The sequence below is a fragment of the Ranitomeya imitator genome, chromosome 10, assembly GCF_032444005.1.
Source record: "Ranitomeya imitator isolate aRanImi1 chromosome 10, aRanImi1.pri, whole genome shotgun sequence".
NCBI lineage: Eukaryota > Metazoa > Chordata > Amphibia > Anura > Dendrobatidae > Ranitomeya > Ranitomeya imitator.
The window spans coordinates 129,922,132-129,938,723 of NC_091291.1; the positions used below are offsets into that span (position 1 = coordinate 129,922,132).

Sequence of the window (16,592 nt, forward strand, 5' to 3'; positions counted from 1 at the left end):
TTGCAGGATGCGTTTTTTTCCCCATAGACTTGTATTGACGACGCATTGCCACACGTCGCATCCGTCGTGCGACGGATGCGTCGTGCTTTGGCGGACCGTCGGGAGCAAAAAACACTACATGTAACGTTTTTTGCTCCTGACGGACTGCTTTTTCCGACTGCGCATGCGCGGCCGGAACTCCGCCCCCACCTCACAATGGGGCAGCGGATGCGCCGGAGAAATGCATCCACTGCCTCCGTTGTGCAGTGCGTTAAACGCTAGCGTCGGAATCTCTGCCCGACGCATTGCGACGGGGAGATTCCGACGCTAGTGTGAAAGTAGCCTGAGTTTCAGCTTCCTCCAAAGATTTTCTATTGGGTGCAGGTCTGGAGACTGGCTAGGCCACTCCAGGACCATGAAATGCTTCTTACGGAGGCACTCCTTAGTTGTCCTCCCTGTGTGTTTCGGGTCATTGTTATGCTGGAAGATCGAGCCACAACCAATCTTCAATGGTGTTACTGAGGTAAGAAGGTTGATGGACAAAATCTCACAATACATGACTCCATCCATCCTCCCTTCAATATGGTGCAGTTGTCCTGTCCCCTTTGCAGAAAATTACCCCCAAAGTATGATGTTTCCTCCATCATGCTTCACGGTTGGGAAGGTGTTTTTGAATTGTACTCATCCTTCTTCTTTCTCCAAAGACGGCGAGTGGAGTTTATACCAAAAAGTTCTATTTTGGTCTCATCTGACCACATGACCTTCTCCTGTGCCTCCTCTGAATCATCCAGATGGTCATTGGCAAACTTCAGACTGGCCATGGACATGTGCTGGCGTGAGCAGGAGGACCTTGCGTGACCTGCAGGATTTTAATCCATGACCGCGTAGTGTGTTACTAACAATAATGTTTGAGACTCTGGTCCCAGTTCTCTTCAGGTCACTGACCAGGTCCTCCCGTGTAGTTCTGTGCCGATTCCGGACCTTTCTCAGAATCATCCTAACCCCACGAGGCGAGATTAAAGAGCCCTAACTTATTTGTCATTATAGAGTGTTATGGGGTGAAAAGCGTGAGTCATCAGTGAGCGGGGCGCTATTTGTGCAGGTATAAGGTGCAACTCTCCGCAAGATAGGATCAGACAGTGCCAGTATAGGGTAAGGCACTGTCCCATTTTTTGTACCATTTATGTATTATTAATGTTCTTAGTCTTTCACTGTATTTTAATAAGTATATATTAAAGGTTATATTTTAATTGCTACATAGTACACACTGGCTCGGTGAGTTTAGGATTTTCGGTTGAACCAAATGAACTTAAGGCCCCTTCACATTAAGCGACGCTGCAGCGATACCGACAACGATTCGGATCGCTGCAGCGTCGCTGTTTGGTCGCTGGAGAGCTGTCACACAGACCGCTCTCCAGCGAGCAACTATGCCGGTAACCAGGGTAAACATCGGGTAACTAAGCGCAGGGCCGCGCTTAGTAACCCGATGTTTACCCTGGTTACCATGCTAAAAGTAAAAAAAAACAAACACTAGATACTTACCTACCGCTGTCTGTCCTCCAGCGCTGCGCTCTGCTTCTCTGCTCTCCTCTTGTACTGTCTGGGAGCCGGAAAGCAGAGCGGTGACGTCACCGCTCTGCTTTCCGGCTCACAGCCAGTGCAGGAGGAGTGCAGAGCGCAGCGCTGGAGGACAGACAGCGGTAGGTAAGTATCTAGTGTTTGTTTTTTTTTACTTTTAGGATGGTAACCAGGGTACACATCGGGTTACTAAGCGCGGCCCTGCGCTTAGTTACCCGATGTTTACCCTGGTTACCAGTGAAGACATCGCTGGATCGGTGTCACACACGCCGATCCAGCGATGTCAGCAGGAGTCCAGCGACGAAATAAAGTTCTGGACTTTCCTCAGCGACCAACGATCTCCCAGCAGGGGCCTGATCGTTGGTCGCTGTCACACATAACGATTTCATTAACGATATCGTTGCTACGTCACAAATAGCAACGATATCGTTAACAATATCGTTATGTGTGAAGGTACCTTTAGTCACGCTGTGAATAGTAGTACACCAGAGGAGGTCTGGAGACCGGTGGTGACTTTCCTCTCCTCTGCTCCTCAGCCCCCCACTCTGTAACATTACGGGGTCTCCACTTTGTGGCTGACTTGCTGCCGTTTCTTCCACTTCTCAATAATATCACTCACAGGTGATGGGGAAAATTCAGGAGGAAGAGATGTCATGGACGGATTTTTTACCCTGGTGGCTCCTATTACAGGACCGCGCTGGTATCAGTGAGCTCTGAACCACCGGCCACTCTGTTACGTTAGTAAAACCAGATGGCAGGTGGGGGCCCAGAGGTTATACACCGGGGGGGGGTGAGGGGCCAGAGGTTATACACCGGGGGGGGTGAGGGGCCAGAGGTTATACACCGGGGGGGGGGGTGAGGGGCCAGAGGTTATACACCGGGGGGGGTGAGGGGCCAGAGGTTATACACTGGGGGGGTGAGGGGCCAGAGGTTATACACTGGGGGGGTGAGGGGCCAGAGGTTATACACTGGGGGGTGAGGGCCCAGAGGTTATACACCGGGGGGGGGGGTGAGGGCCCAGAGGTTATACACCGGGGGGGGGGTGAGGGCCCAGAGGATATACATCGGGGGGGGGGGGGGGGGGATGAGGGCCCAGAGGTTATACACTGGGGGGGGGTGAGGGCCCAGGGGTTATACACCGGGGTGGGTGAGGGCCCAGAGGTTATACACTGGGGGGGGGGGGGGGGTGAGGGCCCAGAGGTTATACCCTGGGGGGGTGAGGGCCCAGGGGTTATACACTGGGGGGGGGGGGTGAGGGCCCAGAGGTTATACACTGGGGAGGTGTGAGGGCCCAGGGGTTATACACCGGGGGGGGGTGAGGGCCCGGAGGTTATACACTGGGGGGGTGTGAGGGCCCGGAGGTTATACACCGGGGGGGTGAGGGCCCAGGGGTTATACACTGGGGGGGGGGGGGTGAGGGCCCGGAGGTTATACACTGGGGGGGGGGGTGAGGGCCCGGAGGTTATACACTGGGGGGGGGGTGAGGGCCCGGAGGTTATACACTGGGAGGGGGGGGGGTGAGGGCCCGGAGGTTATACACTGGGAGGGGGGGGGGGGTGAGGGCCCGGAGGTTATACACTGGGAGGGGGGGGGGGGGGGGGGTGAGGGCCCGGAGGTTATACACTGGGAGGGGGGGGGGGGGTGAGGGCCCGGAGGTTATACACTGGGAGGGGGGGGGGTGAGGGCCCGGAGGTTATACACTGGGAGGGGGGGGGTGAGGGCCCGGAGGTTATACACTGGGAGGGGGGGGGTGAGGGCCCGGAGGTTATACACTGGGAGGGGGGGGGGGTGAGGGCCCGGAGGTTATACACTGGGAGGGGGGGGGTGAGGGCCCGGAGGTTATACACTGGGAGGGGGGGGGGTGAGGGCCCGGAGGTTATACACTGGGAGGGGGGGGGTGAGGGCCCGGAGGTTATACACTGGGAGGGGGGGGTGAGGGCCCGGAGGTTATACACTGGGAGGGGGGGGGGGGGTGAGGGCCCGGAGGTTATACACTGGGAGGGGGGGGGTGAGGGCCCGGAGGTTATACACTGGGAGGGGGGGGGTGAGGGCCCGGAGGTTATACACTGGGAGGGGTGAGGGCCCGGAGGTTATACACTGGGAGGGGTGAGGGCCCGGAGGTTATACACTGGGAGGGGGGGGGGGTGAGGGCCCGGAGGTTATACACTGGGAGGGGGGGGGTGGTGAGGGCCCGGAGGTTATACACTGGGAGGGGGGGGGTGAGGGCCCGGAGGTTATACACTGGGAGGGGGGGGGGGGTGAGGGCCCGGAGGTTATACACTGGGAGGGGGGGGTGAGGGCCCGGAGGTTATACACTGGGAGGGGGGGGTGAGGGCCCGGAGGTTATATATGGGGGGTGAGGGCCCGGAGGTTATATATGGGGGGTGAGGGCCCGGAGGTTATATACGGGGGGTAAGGGCCCGGAGGTTATACACTGGGAGGGGGGGGGTGAGGGCCCGGAGGTTATACACTGGGAGGGGGGGGGGGGTGAGGGCCCGGAGGTTATACACTGGGAGGGGGGGGTGAGGGCCCGGAGGTTATATATGGGGGGTGAGGGCCCGGAGGTTATATATGGGGGGTGAGGGCCCGGAGGTTATATACGGGGGGTGAGGGCCCGGAGGTTATACACTGGGAGGGGGGGGGTGAGGGCCCGGAGGTTATACACTGGGAGGGGGGGGGGGTGAGGGCCCGGAGGTTATACACTGGGAGGGGGGGGTGAGGGCCCGGAGGTTATACACTGGGAGGGGGGGGGGTGAGGGCCCGGAGGTTATATATGGGGGGTGAGGGCCCGGAGGTTATATACGGGGGGTGAGGGCCCGGAGGTTATACACTGGGAGGGGGGGGTGAGGGCCCGGAGGTTATATATGGGGGGTGAGGGCCCGGAGGTTATATACGGGGGGTGAGGGCCCGGAGGTTATATACGGGGGGTGAGGGCCCGGAGGTTATACACCGGGGGGTGAATGTTATCCATTGGAGGTGGCCGGTGGCGGGAGTAATGGGGGTGGGCAGTGATGAGCAGAGCGGAGCTCAGTGATGTCCGGTTGTACGGGCGGGTCTATGCGGTCTGCACACGGTACAGGTCGCACAGGGCGGGGCCGCTGGCGGGGACACGTTACTACACAGGACGCCGCCCACATTACTCCTGATGTCACTTCCATCCCTCCAGAGACAATACATGAGACACGCAGTGACTACGGCGGACGGTCAGTGACGGGAGGACGCGCAGGGCGTGACGTGCAGGTACCGCAGCCCCGCCATATGCAGGACGTCACCCGCAGCGCTACTCCCGGGCCGGCACCACTGACCTCCCAGCGCCGGCTTCACCTCACCGGAAGTAGACGTGGCCCCGCCTCCTGACGTCACACATTTCAGTTTCGCGCCTGTCGTCTCCTGAGGAAATGTATAGCAGAATCAGGGTGACGTCACGGTCACATGACCGCAGCGCCCCGCCCCCTGTGGTGCTCACGGTCACTCGTGTGATTGTCCCGGTCATTGTCACCATCTTCATCTCTCCGCCGCCTTGTGAGGTTCTATAAACCCGTTTATTTTCTAACCAAGCTTAGCTTTCTCCTCCTCCCCAGGTCCATCACTGAGCTCCACTTGTCGGGTATTATATGTATGTAACCAGTCATCGCCTCTGTCCCAGCAGGCCGCACCACCAGCTGCTGAGCTTATTGATTGGCTGCAGCGTTGTCCCCATGACCCCAGCACTGCAGACAATCCCCACCACACAGAGCTGTGCTGGACCCGGGGAGGGGGGAGTAAAGTTCATTCATTTTTTATGTATTTGTTTTAATTACCTGCATTTGGGGGTCTGGTTTCCTGAAACAGAAAAAAAACATTAAATTGTCATTCTGATCATAAATGGTTTAAAAAAAAAAAAAACGAGCAGTTTTACTTTTTAGTTAAAAAAAAATCCGTCTTTTCTCAAAACCACCAATTGTTAAATGATCTTGCTTACCGCTCGTTGCCTAGGTTACCGGCCACCTTTGCTGTCTAGCAGCAGTCAAGCCTGCACAGTGGAGCGCTGACCGAGACAACACTTTACAGGAACGTGCATCACAAAGTGACTGTTCAGACCAAGCAGTGGCGCTGGGTGCCCCGCGGTGGGGCCGGCGGTCTGTCACCTTCCCACCTCCTTCTCTTCTCCGCCCGCCTCTTCCTTGATTGACGGCTCTAGTTTTACAGTAGGGAAAGGAAAGATGGGAAAAAAAGGCAGTGGGAATGTGCACGGACCCCTCGGCACCACCAAGGGTGCGCGGACCCCTCGGCACCAAGGGTGTGCGGACCCCTCGGCAGCACCAAGGGTGCGCGGACCCCTCGGCAGCACCAAGGGTGCACGGACCCCTCGGCACCACCAAGGGTGCGCGGACCCCTCGGCACCAAGGGTGCGCGGACCCCTCGGCAGCACCAAGGGTGCGCGGACCCCTCGGCAGCACCAAGGGTGCACGGACCCCTCGGCACCACCAAGGGTGCACGGACCCCTCGGCAGCACCAAGGGTGCACGGACCCCTCGGCACCACCAAGGGTGCGCGGACCCCTCGGCACCAAGGGTGCGCGGACCCCTCGGCAGCACCAAGGGTGCGCGGACCCCTCGGCACCACCAAGGGTGCACAGACCCCTCGGCACCACCAAGGGTGCACGGACCCCTCAGCAGCACCAAGGGTGCACGGACCCCTCGGCACCACCAAGGGGTGCACAGACCCCTCGGCACCACCAAGGGTGCACGGACCCCTCAGCAGCACCAAGGGTGCACCGGGCGCCCGCTCTGAGCCGGCGATGTGCATCTTAACTGTGTGCGACCTACTCATTACCGGCAATGTGGTCTGTAGCACTTTCCTCACCAGTGTGGGGGGGTCCGGCCCCCAATAACGAGGCCGATTCTGTATCATCCGCAGAATCTTAAAGCCACTGGAAGGCGTCAAATGTGAGAAAAGTCAGAAATTTTTATTTTAATAATTTATTAACGAGGGAAATGATTCATTTACAAATCCAAAGCGAGGATCCACGTAATGTCTAGAGAATGAGCCGCCTCCCCGGCCTTCCAGAATAGATCTTAAAGGGGGATTTCCAAAATTAATGGGATAGATCAGATCAGTGGAGGTCCAACAGCCAGGAAGCGACCTCCTGAATAGTCGCCAGGGGGTCCTACGGCATCTGGATGTGACCCCGCAGCTCCGGACACCATAGCTGTCTCCTATTGAAGAGGATAGAACGGCCACTACTAGATCCGAGCTATTCCGGCTCCATACACTGCATATGGCCGCCGCGGGGGGGGGGGGGGGGGATACCAGCTGATTGGTGTCGTACAACCACTGATCTGAGGACAGCTCATTGATAGATGAGATCTTGACAACCCCTTTAAAAAAGGGTCATCTGACAACTTCCCGAGCCCTTTTCTTTCAGGTCGGAAGCGAGCGGTGCCCATGACGCGGTTGTGCAGGATGTAAACGTCCGAGTCAGAATTCAGCGCTACCAGACGGCGTCCAATAACCCCTTTAAACGTCTCGATGCACAGACTAAATCTGACCAGTAAACTTAAATATCACGGCTTCACTTTTGTCCATGGGTTATTCCCATCGTCACAGATGATATATTATTTGTGAAAACACTTTTGCAATTCACTGTAAATTTACAGCAATTCTTGAGCTATTGACACTGTTTACAGCTTGTTGTAAGTAGGGAAGAGCGGACCCACGGAAGTTCTTGTAAGTAGGGAAGAGCGGACCCACAGAAGTTCTTGTAAGTAGGGAAGAGCGGACCCGCGGAAGTTCTTGTAAGTAGGGAAGAGCGGACCCGCGGAAGTTCTTGTAAGTAGGGAAGAGCGGACCCGCGGAAGTTCTTGTAAGTAGGGAAGAGCGGACCCGCGGAAGTTCTTGTAAATAGGAAAGAGCGGACCCGCGGAAGTTCTTGTAAGTAGGGAAGAGCGGACCCACAGAAGTTCTTGTAAGTAGGGAACAGCGGACCAGCGGAAGTTCTTGTACGTAGGGAAGAGCGGACCCACGGAAGTTCTTGTAAGTAGGGAAGAGCGGACCCGCGGAAGTTCTTGTAAGTAGGGATGAGCGGACTCATGGAAGTTCTTGTAAGTAGGCAAGAGCGGACCCGCGGAAGTTCTTGTAAGTAGGGAAGAGCGGACCCACAGAAGTTCTTGTAAATAGGGAACAGCGGACCAGCGGAAGTTCTTGTACGTAGGGAAGAGCGGACCCACGGAAGTTCTTGTAAGTAGGGAAGAGCGGACCCGCGGAAGTTCTTGTAAGTAGGGATGAGCGGACTCATGAAAGTTCTTGTAAGTAGGGAAGAGCGGACTCATGGAAGTTCTTGTAAGTAGGGAAGAGCGGACCCGCGGAAGTTCTTGTAAGTAGGGAAGAGCGGACCCGCGGAAGTTCTTGTAAGTAGGGAAGAGCGGACCCGCGGAAGTTCTTGTAAATAGGAAAGAGCGGACCAGCGGAAGTTCTTGTAAGTAGGGATGAGCGGACCCACGGAAGGTCTTGTAAGTAGGGATGAGCAGACTCATGGAAGTTCTTGTAAGTAGGGAAGAGCGAACCCACGAAAGTTCTTGTAAGTAGGGATGAGCGGACCCACGGAAGTTCTTGTAAATAGGAAAGAGCGGACCCGCGGAAGTTCTTGTAAATAGGAAAGAGCGGACCAGCGGAAGTTCTTGTAAGTAGGGAAGAGCGAACCCACGGAAGTTCTTGTAAGTAGGGATGAGCGGACCCGCGGAAGTTCTTGTAAGTAGGGAAGAGCGGATCAGCGGAAGTTCTTGTAAGTAGGGATGAGCGGATCAGCAGAAGTTCTTGTAAGTAGGGAAGAGCGGACCAGCGGAAGTTCTTGTAAGTAGGGAAGAGCGAACCCACGGAAGTTCTTGTAAGTAGGGATGAGCGGACTCATGGAAGTTCTTGTAAGTAGGGAAGAGCGAACCCACGAAAGTTCTTGTAAGTAGGGATGAGCGGACCCACGGAAGTTCTTGTAAGTAGGGATGAGCGGACCCACGGAAGTTCTTGTAAGTAGGGAAGAGCGAACCCACGGAAGTTCTTGTAAGTAGGGAAGAGCGGACCCACGGAAGTTCTTGTAAGTAGGGATGAGCGGACCCGCGGATGTTCTTGTAAGTAGGGAAGAGCGGACCCATGGAAGTTCTTGTAAGTAGGGATGAGCGGACCCACGTAAGGTCTTGTAAGTAGGGATGAGCGGACCTGCAGAAGGTCTTGTAAGTAGGGAAGAGCGGACTCACGGAAATTCTTGTAAGTAGGTAAGGGCGGACCCGCGGATGTTCTTGTAAGTAGGGAAGAGCAGACCCATGGAAGTTCTGGTAAGTAGGGATGAGCGGACCTGTGAAAGGTCTTGTAAGTAGGGAAGAGCGGACCAGCGGAAGTTCTTGTAAGTAGGGATGAGCGGACCCACGGAAGGTCTTGTAAGTAGGGATGAGCAGACTCATGGAAGTTCTTGTAAGTAGGGAAGAGCGAACCCACGAAAGTTCTTGTAAGTAGGGATGAGCGGACCCACGGAAGTTCTTGTAAGTAGGGATGAGCGGACCCACGGAAGTTCTTGTAAGTAGGGATGAGCGGACCCACGGAAGGTCTTGTAAGTAGGGATGAGCGGACCCACGGAAGTTCTTGTAAGTAGGGAAGAGCGAACCCACGGAAGTTCTTGTAAGTAGGGAAGAGCGGACCCACGGAAGTTCTTGTAAGTAGGGATGAGCGGACCCGCGGATGTTCTTGTAAGTAGGGAAGAGCGGACCCATGGAAGTTCTTGTAAGTAGGGATGAGCGGACCCACGTAAGGTCTTGTAAGTAGGGATGAGCGAACCCACGGAAGTTCTTGTAAGTAGGGATGAGCGAACCCACGGAAGTTCTTGTAAGTAGGGATGAGCGAACCCACGGAAGTTCTTGTAAGTAGGGAAGAGCGGACCTGTGGAAGGTCTTGTAAGTAGGGATGAGCGGACCCGCGGAAGTTCAGGTCCTGCTACTTGACCTGAACTTTATTCCAAAGTTTACTTCAGGTACCAGAGCCCGAATCCTATTGAAAATAATAGGGACCTGAATTATTGAGCTGGGGAAGTGTTCTTTCTTAAGTTCAGGTTCACTCATCTATCCTTGTAAGCACTGCGCATGATCTGCTGTGTAGCAGAGGTGGTCGGTCTCCTAGGCAACGAGTTGAAAACAAAAGTGTCACTATCTCAAGAACAAATTCAAATTTTAATAGACAATAAATTGCGACTTTGCTCGCGTTTACGAGAAGGTTTCCACAATTTTATTCAGACGGGAATAACCCTTTAGGACTTGAATTCACAGCAAGAAAAGAACGTTTTGCAGTCAGACAACACTGCGAAAGAAAACAACAACAAAAAATGTTTTAGCTCTGCTACAAACTTGTAGAATAAAATATATTCATGAATTACATTAATTACATCTGAGGATATGCCTGTAAATTAAGGAGCGGGGTCGTAGAATGTGGGGATGTGTGCGATACGTGATGTATCTACTGTGCTAAGTCTTACAAACATTCCCACATTACAAGAGCAGGCAACGGTCGGAGACCACTTTGGCAGATCGGTTGTTAAATATATGTTACAATATGATAAAATGAGATTTATGTCACATGTTTGGCTGATTCGTGAGGTCAGCCCCCCCATTTCTCTCCCCGTATCGTCCAGCAGGGGAAGAACACGACCGGAATCTGAACGTTTCTGCTATCTCAGCGGCGAGCAGATTTCCCGCGGCCGAGTCCGTCTATAAAGCCTGATTCCTGTTATCTTCACTCTGCTGCTTGCGCTCCGACAGCCACTTGGAAATCTTCTCCTTTAGTTCACGGTTTGGTTTTATTTGATCCATAGTCAGAGGGCTGCGATTAAACGGATCGGTTTGGTCACTGAAAAGAAAAACAAAAAAATACATTGTAATGTTTTAAGAAACAAAATTTTTTTTAAATTATTTTTGCACTTTTAATTTTCACTTTCTTTCAAGAGTCATAACACTTTTTCCCCCACCATCAAGAGTTATTCTCTCAGTTATTCTCGGGCGCTGGCTGTAGAACACAGCACACACCTGACTGTATGCGGCCGGCTTAGCTCCTGAGCGCGCTCCATACATGTATGATGGATGTCAGAAAAGGTTTACTGCAAATATGTTAAAGGAATCAATGGAAATTGTGTAACGTCTCATTTCCCCTGTGGGGGCGCTGTAAAGAACCTTACACACTTGCTACCAGATTCCTAAGTTATTACAGGGGGTCCCCCCCACACTTATTTGATAACCTCCCCATAGTATACGGCATGATAATGCACTACATTCGCACTTGCCTAAGTAGATGTCGAGCAATGGTCGACCTGTCCACGGTGACCCGGGAGGAGGGAAGGATAACAGGGTCCGACATGACAGTACTCATTATAGGATCCAGGAACTCATCAGGGGCATCAGCGTACGTCTCTTCTTCTCGCTGCTGCTGGTCCGCTAAGGACTAAAACCAGAGAGGTATTTATGATTATACCAGCGGCCGGCAGAACTTTTAATTATTACTGAAAGGAAATACAGTCTGCAAAATACAGAGACCGAACACATTACAGTTCTGCTTCTGATTCCTTTATGGGAGCGGGCTGAAAGACACTAGTGTGACAGCATAAAAAATGCAGACTGGAAAGACAGAAAACACAGAGGTAGTATCATAAGGGAACACAGCCTAGAAAGAAACACTATTACAGCATCCTCACAATGGAACGCAGAAAAAAAAGCAAACTAGTGCGGCATCCTTATAATGGAACACAGCCTAGGAAGAAAAACTACTGCAGCATCCTCACAATGGAACACAGCCTAGGAAGAAACAAACTAGTGCAGCATCCTCACAATGGAACACAGCCTAGGAAGAAACAAACTAGTGCAGCATCCTCACAATGGAACACAGACTGGGAAGAAACGCAATTACAGCATCCTCACAATGGAACACAGCCTAAGAAGAAACGCTATTACAGCATCCTGACAATGGAACACAGCCTAGGGAGAACAACTAGTGCAGCATCCTCACAATGGAACACAGCCTAGGAAGAAACACAATATTGTGGCATCCTCACAATAGAACACAGCCTAGGAAGAAACACAATATTGCAGCATCCTCACAATAGAACACAGCCTAGGAAGAAACACAATATTGTGGCATCCTCACAATAGAACACAGCCTAGGAAGAAACACAATATTGTGGCATCCTCACAACAGAACACAGCCTAGGAAGAAACACAATATTGCAGCATCCTCACAATAGAACACAGCCTAGGAAGAAACACAATATTGTGGCATCCTCACAATAGAACACAGCCTAGGAAGAAACACAATATTGCAGCATCCTCACAATAGAACACAGCCTAGGAAGAAACACAATATTGTGGCATCCTCACAACAGAACACAGCCTAGGAAGAAACACAATATTGCGGCATCCTCACAATGGAACACAGCCTACGAAGACAAACATGATTATGACGCCCAAAAAAACTTTTTGGAGAAAATACCTCTGTGCTACTTTTGAACATGATGTTAGGATTTGTCCTGGAGCGTTAGGACATACATTTGTCTCACCTTGATCTTTTCTGCCATATTTGTGAATGCTACGATCATATTTCCCGGCTTATTGATTTTCTTCAGCACCCGCACAGTTTGAGCAAACAGCGTTGGCGAGTAGGAGCGACCATCTTTTGGCACGGAGGCACAGAAGTTCTCTTCATCTCTGCAGCACAGAAGAGATTTTTTTTACTATGTTAGTTATGAACATAAGCCTCGCCCCGATGGTGACAGCGACATCCCCGATTATTCGGCAGTTGCATATTTACCCCAAGTTTAAGTAGATGGTGCAGATATCCGAAACGAGCTGCTGAGGCTTGAAGTCAAATTCGCTGAAATCCTTCACCTTCAAGGCTCCCATCTTGGGGCCAACTAAATGCTGGAGGAAGTAATTAAGCATGGAGATGATCCGCTCTGCTAGAAACGGTTGGATAAATAGGGAGCGAATGTCTGGGGAAAGAGAAAAAATATATTAAAAAACAACAGCAATATTCATGCTCCCCAGGTCCATCGCTGCACCAATGCTCAGCTCAAGCTTCAGCGGTGACATCACAACTACTACAGACATGAACCCTGCGGCTAATCACCAGGTTCAGTGGCTTTTGCCGTCTACATTGACATCACCTTTAAATGTGATGGGCTGCAGCGGTCATGTCCACTGTAATTGCGATGTCACTGCTGCAGCTTGTCAACAAAAGACGAAGATAAATAAATAAATCTCGGGGAAAGTAACTACAGCCTTGTGCTATTTTCTACACCTTTAAATGTAAAATTAATCCCGGACAACTCCTTTAAGGGTGCATTTTCTCTGGCGAATTATCCTGGGAATGGAAGGTTCCTGATGATTGTGCAAAATGTTTTTTCGTTGGGTAAAAGGATTTTCAGCTCACGTAGAAATAATCATTCTCGGCAGCACATTGTCCTGTGTTAACAGTAAAAGTGTGCTGCCGAGAACAATGATACTCTATGTACACAGAAACATCGTATTTAACAATCTATCAGTACACCTGAAAAATGCGGTCAGCTTGCTGAAATTTTTGTGCAGCCGATCGGGTTGGCTAGTCTAAATGCACGTTAAAGGATTCAGCCTGGGAAGAAAAGCACTTGTGCCACAGAAGACGCACCAATCTATTGGCACGAGTGCCACATCCACCTGCCCACCCTGGACAGCAAAGTGGCATCAGCACTGGATCTGTCCAGCCATTAAATTGTCCCAACGTAGCAAATTATGGGGCATCCACGGGATAGGAGAACCTGCGGATCACTGGGGTTCCCAATGTTCGGATCCCTCAGCGACCTTGAATATAGCACCTAAAGCTCCCCATCTGAATGGGCTAATGGTTGCTCATGTGCACCACCACTCTATACATTGTCTACAAGACTGATGGAGATAACCAAGTACATCACTCCGATGCATCCCTCAGTCCCATAGACAATGAATGAAGCGGTGGTGTGCATGCTGGACTGCCGCTCTATTCAGACGGGGCGCCGTCCTCAGGATCATGGTATCCTCAACGATCGGCAAATAATTGACACGTTGGAAACTTTAGGGTGCGTCGTTACCGGAGGTGAGGAAGGCCAGGGTTCCGATCGTCTCATTCGACATAATATTGTGAAAGCGGGCTAGCTGTCCGAACATGAGCAGATTGGACTCCTTTTCCCGCCGGCTGTCAGCGCTCAGCCCGTCCCACTCTCCGCTGTCCCGCTCTATCTGTAGGACTTTAATTTTACTCAGGTACTGGATGACAAAAAAAAAAAAAAAAAAGGCATTCAGCAAAATGACCTCAGATGACATAGACAATAATGTAATTAAGCTGCAGGCACGGAAGCAAATCCCCCTGTGTATTGGACTACCACATGGCTAGTGTATGGGGTCCTGGGGATTGTCCTGTCCTCAGCTGCTGCGAATGGGCAATAAACCGGCGCCGATCAACCTGTATACAATCACATTCAGAGTGAAGTCAGACGGGTGTATGAACTGGACCGCAATGCTCGGACTGGCAGCGGCTCTTCCGACCCGAGCGTGGAAGTGGCATAAAAACGTATGAAGCGGTCAGGAGGGCCGCGGCCAGTCCAAGCATTGTGATCCGACTTGTATGGCTGTCTGACTGCGCCCTCATTGACCGAATTCAAGGTCTTGACAAACCATGGCTGCTGTCTTACATGTGTTGTATCTGATATTACAATGCAACCCCAGTGAAGTGAATGGATCCGAGCTGCAGTACCAAGCACAGACTATAGTCAGAGGTGGCGCCGTTTCTGAAAGAAAACAACTATGTTTCTCTATTCTTCGATAACCCCTTTAAGATTGCGGATGCTGTTACCGCTGACACCTTTTGGGGTTGCCCTAGATATGCTCTCTCTTACCTGGATAGCCTCATCTAGTAAAAACACTGCATCGTTCATTAGCAGGTTGAGGAAGCGCAGAAACAGAGGAGGGTTTACTGCCTCGAGGTTTTCAGCAGCGTAATCTGCCAGTCTCTGGAGGGCACAAAGTAGATTAATTCGGGAACGGGTATTAAGAGTTTAAAGGGGCCTAATTAGAAACATTACCAAGGGCAGGATTGGAGTGAAAATAATAAAATCCGGCATTATCACCTGCCGCCACTACTGTGGTCTGCACCATCACCACAAGCGATGACATGACCATTCTTCTGTCACAGGATTGCAGAGATTGGCTGCAGCGGTCCGGTAACTTGAAGGCACATCATTCGATAATATCTTGCTGTTGCTTGACCGCTGCAGCCAATCACAGACCTCTGTGAAACAAGTAACGTCGCTGATCACCGCTGGATCCAAAATATTACTGATAAATGTAAACCTCCGCTCACCTTGACGCTCTCCCGATAGGCGTCCTGCCCCCACATGTATCTTAAGATGGGATACATAGGACGTCGATAGTTAAATTTCTGCTCGAACTGATGGGGGTCACCTTAAAAAGTAAATGGTTTGCAGATTAAGAGGCGCAGCCGTGAATGTCGTGTCCTTGACGAGTGCAGATCAGGACCGACCACCTACCAGTAAACTCTATGTCGACGAACACCTTTATGAGCGCCTCGGCCAGACGTGGGGCATGTCGGTAAGAACAAAAGATTCTCTGGCGGTGGTAAACGCTGGAGATAAGTGGGTTCTGACTTTGCTCCAAATGTGGCATGACCGCCTCCAGTACTTCTGCAAGCTTGGCACGCAAGTGGGGATTCTTCATCCTGAAAAACACAATTTTCAAGGGTTAACTTATTTCCAATCTTCATAGCACGATATGGCTGGATAGTACTTCTAAATACAAGACCTTTTCCAATTTACTGTTTATTTGTATTTTCAGTAGTTCTTGAGATATTAACATGTTTACTGCTCGTTGCCTAGGAGACCGACCACCATTGACGCCCAGCTTATAAGCACTGTGCTGAAACTAGTCGAAACTACTGTAGAAAGCACTGGTTTGCTCCAGCAATCCTAACCGGCTTTAACACAGTGCTTACAAGCTTGATAGAAAAGCGCTTGTAAGCCCAACTGTGCGTATTCTGCTGCCTAGCAGAGGTGGTCGGTCTCCAAGTCAACAGGCTGTAAACAAAAATGTTAATATCTCAAGAACGCCTGAAAATTTTCATAAGCAGTAAATTGCAAAATTGGTTTTTATTTACAAACTCTGACAGTATCCATCTATGAAGATGGAAATAACCCATTTAAAGAGCTTTTTCTATTCCATTAGTGGTTTATCTTGTAGTCTTGATTAGAGGAGGTGGTAATGTGGTCATCTAGAATACTCATTGCTCTCATGATTGTACCGGTCAGGGGCAGAGACGTGACAATATCTGATTAATCTCCATTTCAAATTATTGTACCACTTAGCACTTTCTGATATTTTCGGTCCCCCCAGTTTTGACAGAGCGCCCATGATTGTCTTCAATGACGCCCCCTTTACCTTTCAACACTGCCGGTAAACACGGTTATAAAATCCAGTATCTGTTCCAGAGATTCTGCCGCCGTCTCCAAAACTTCATCTGCGAAACGTCTCAGGAAGATGAAAAAGTCTCCCAGGTTATCAGCAAAGAATTCTGTGCAATGAAGAGAAGTGAAGGAATATATTTATTCAAAGACCGGAAAAGAGACAGCAAACCGAGAAAACGCCTCCAAAAATAATTAAAAAAAACCATTTACTCCAATACTTCCTCATTAAGGGTTATTTTCTAGTGTCCTCTCCACTTCTCTATCTGGCGTACTGTTTACTGGGTGCGGTGCGCTACTGAAAATGGAAAGTTCGGAACAGCAATATATAGTTGCACCACTGGTCCAAACTGTGCCCTCTCCGATGCTTCAGGGCTGCTGGATGCTTGTGCGCTCCAGCGATCGTACCACTGAAAAGAGCTTGTAAAAAAAAAAAAAAAAAAATCATCTCTTTGGAGCACAGCCATGTCCTCAACTCCTTGATTTCCCATGCCTGGTTGTAAGACAACTAGCTGCAGCAGGAGCCTCTCCCTTCCGTAAAGGCTACA

At 51.3% G+C, this 16,592-nt stretch overlaps 2 protein-coding genes across 5 annotated transcripts in view; both read right to left on the reverse strand.

Moving 5' to 3' along the window:
* The window catches only part of ANAPC4 (anaphase promoting complex subunit 4), a 29,759-nt gene extending 24,830 nt beyond the window's left edge, over window positions 1–4,929 (reverse strand). Inside the window, exon 1 of one of the 3 annotated variants that reach the window (XM_069741288.1) lies at window positions 4,863–4,910. Coding sequence is in view for 1 of the 3 variants with exons in the window: in XM_069741287.1 (XP_069597388.1) it covers window positions 599–626 (28 nt within the window). In the remaining 2 variants the exon portion in view is untranslated. Of the gene's footprint in view, window positions 1–598; window positions 839–4,862 lie in introns of those variants that run through there. The other 2 variants (XM_069741289.1, XM_069741287.1) reach the window with 2 other exon arrangements.
* Window positions 4,930–9,780: 4,851 nt separating this feature from the next.
* UBE4A (ubiquitination factor E4A) overlaps window positions 9,781–16,592 on the reverse strand; it is a 29,298-nt gene continuing 22,486 nt past the window's right edge. For both annotated transcript variants that reach the window (XM_069741284.1, XM_069741285.1), the window contains exons 12-20: window positions 16,022–16,154; window positions 15,118–15,305; window positions 14,931–15,031; window positions 14,467–14,580; window positions 13,663–13,837; window positions 12,369–12,549; window positions 12,118–12,265; window positions 10,852–11,009; window positions 9,781–10,421 (exon numbers count right to left, since the gene is read on the reverse strand). In XM_069741284.1, the coding sequence (XP_069597385.1) occupies window positions 10,283–10,421; window positions 10,852–11,009; window positions 12,118–12,265; window positions 12,369–12,549; window positions 13,663–13,837; window positions 14,467–14,580; window positions 14,931–15,031; window positions 15,118–15,305; window positions 16,022–16,154 (1,337 nt within the window). In that variant the 3' untranslated portion in view covers window positions 9,781–10,282. The remainder of the gene's footprint in view (window positions 10,422–10,851; window positions 11,010–12,117; window positions 12,266–12,368; window positions 12,550–13,662; window positions 13,838–14,466; window positions 14,581–14,930; window positions 15,032–15,117; window positions 15,306–16,021; window positions 16,155–16,592) is intronic.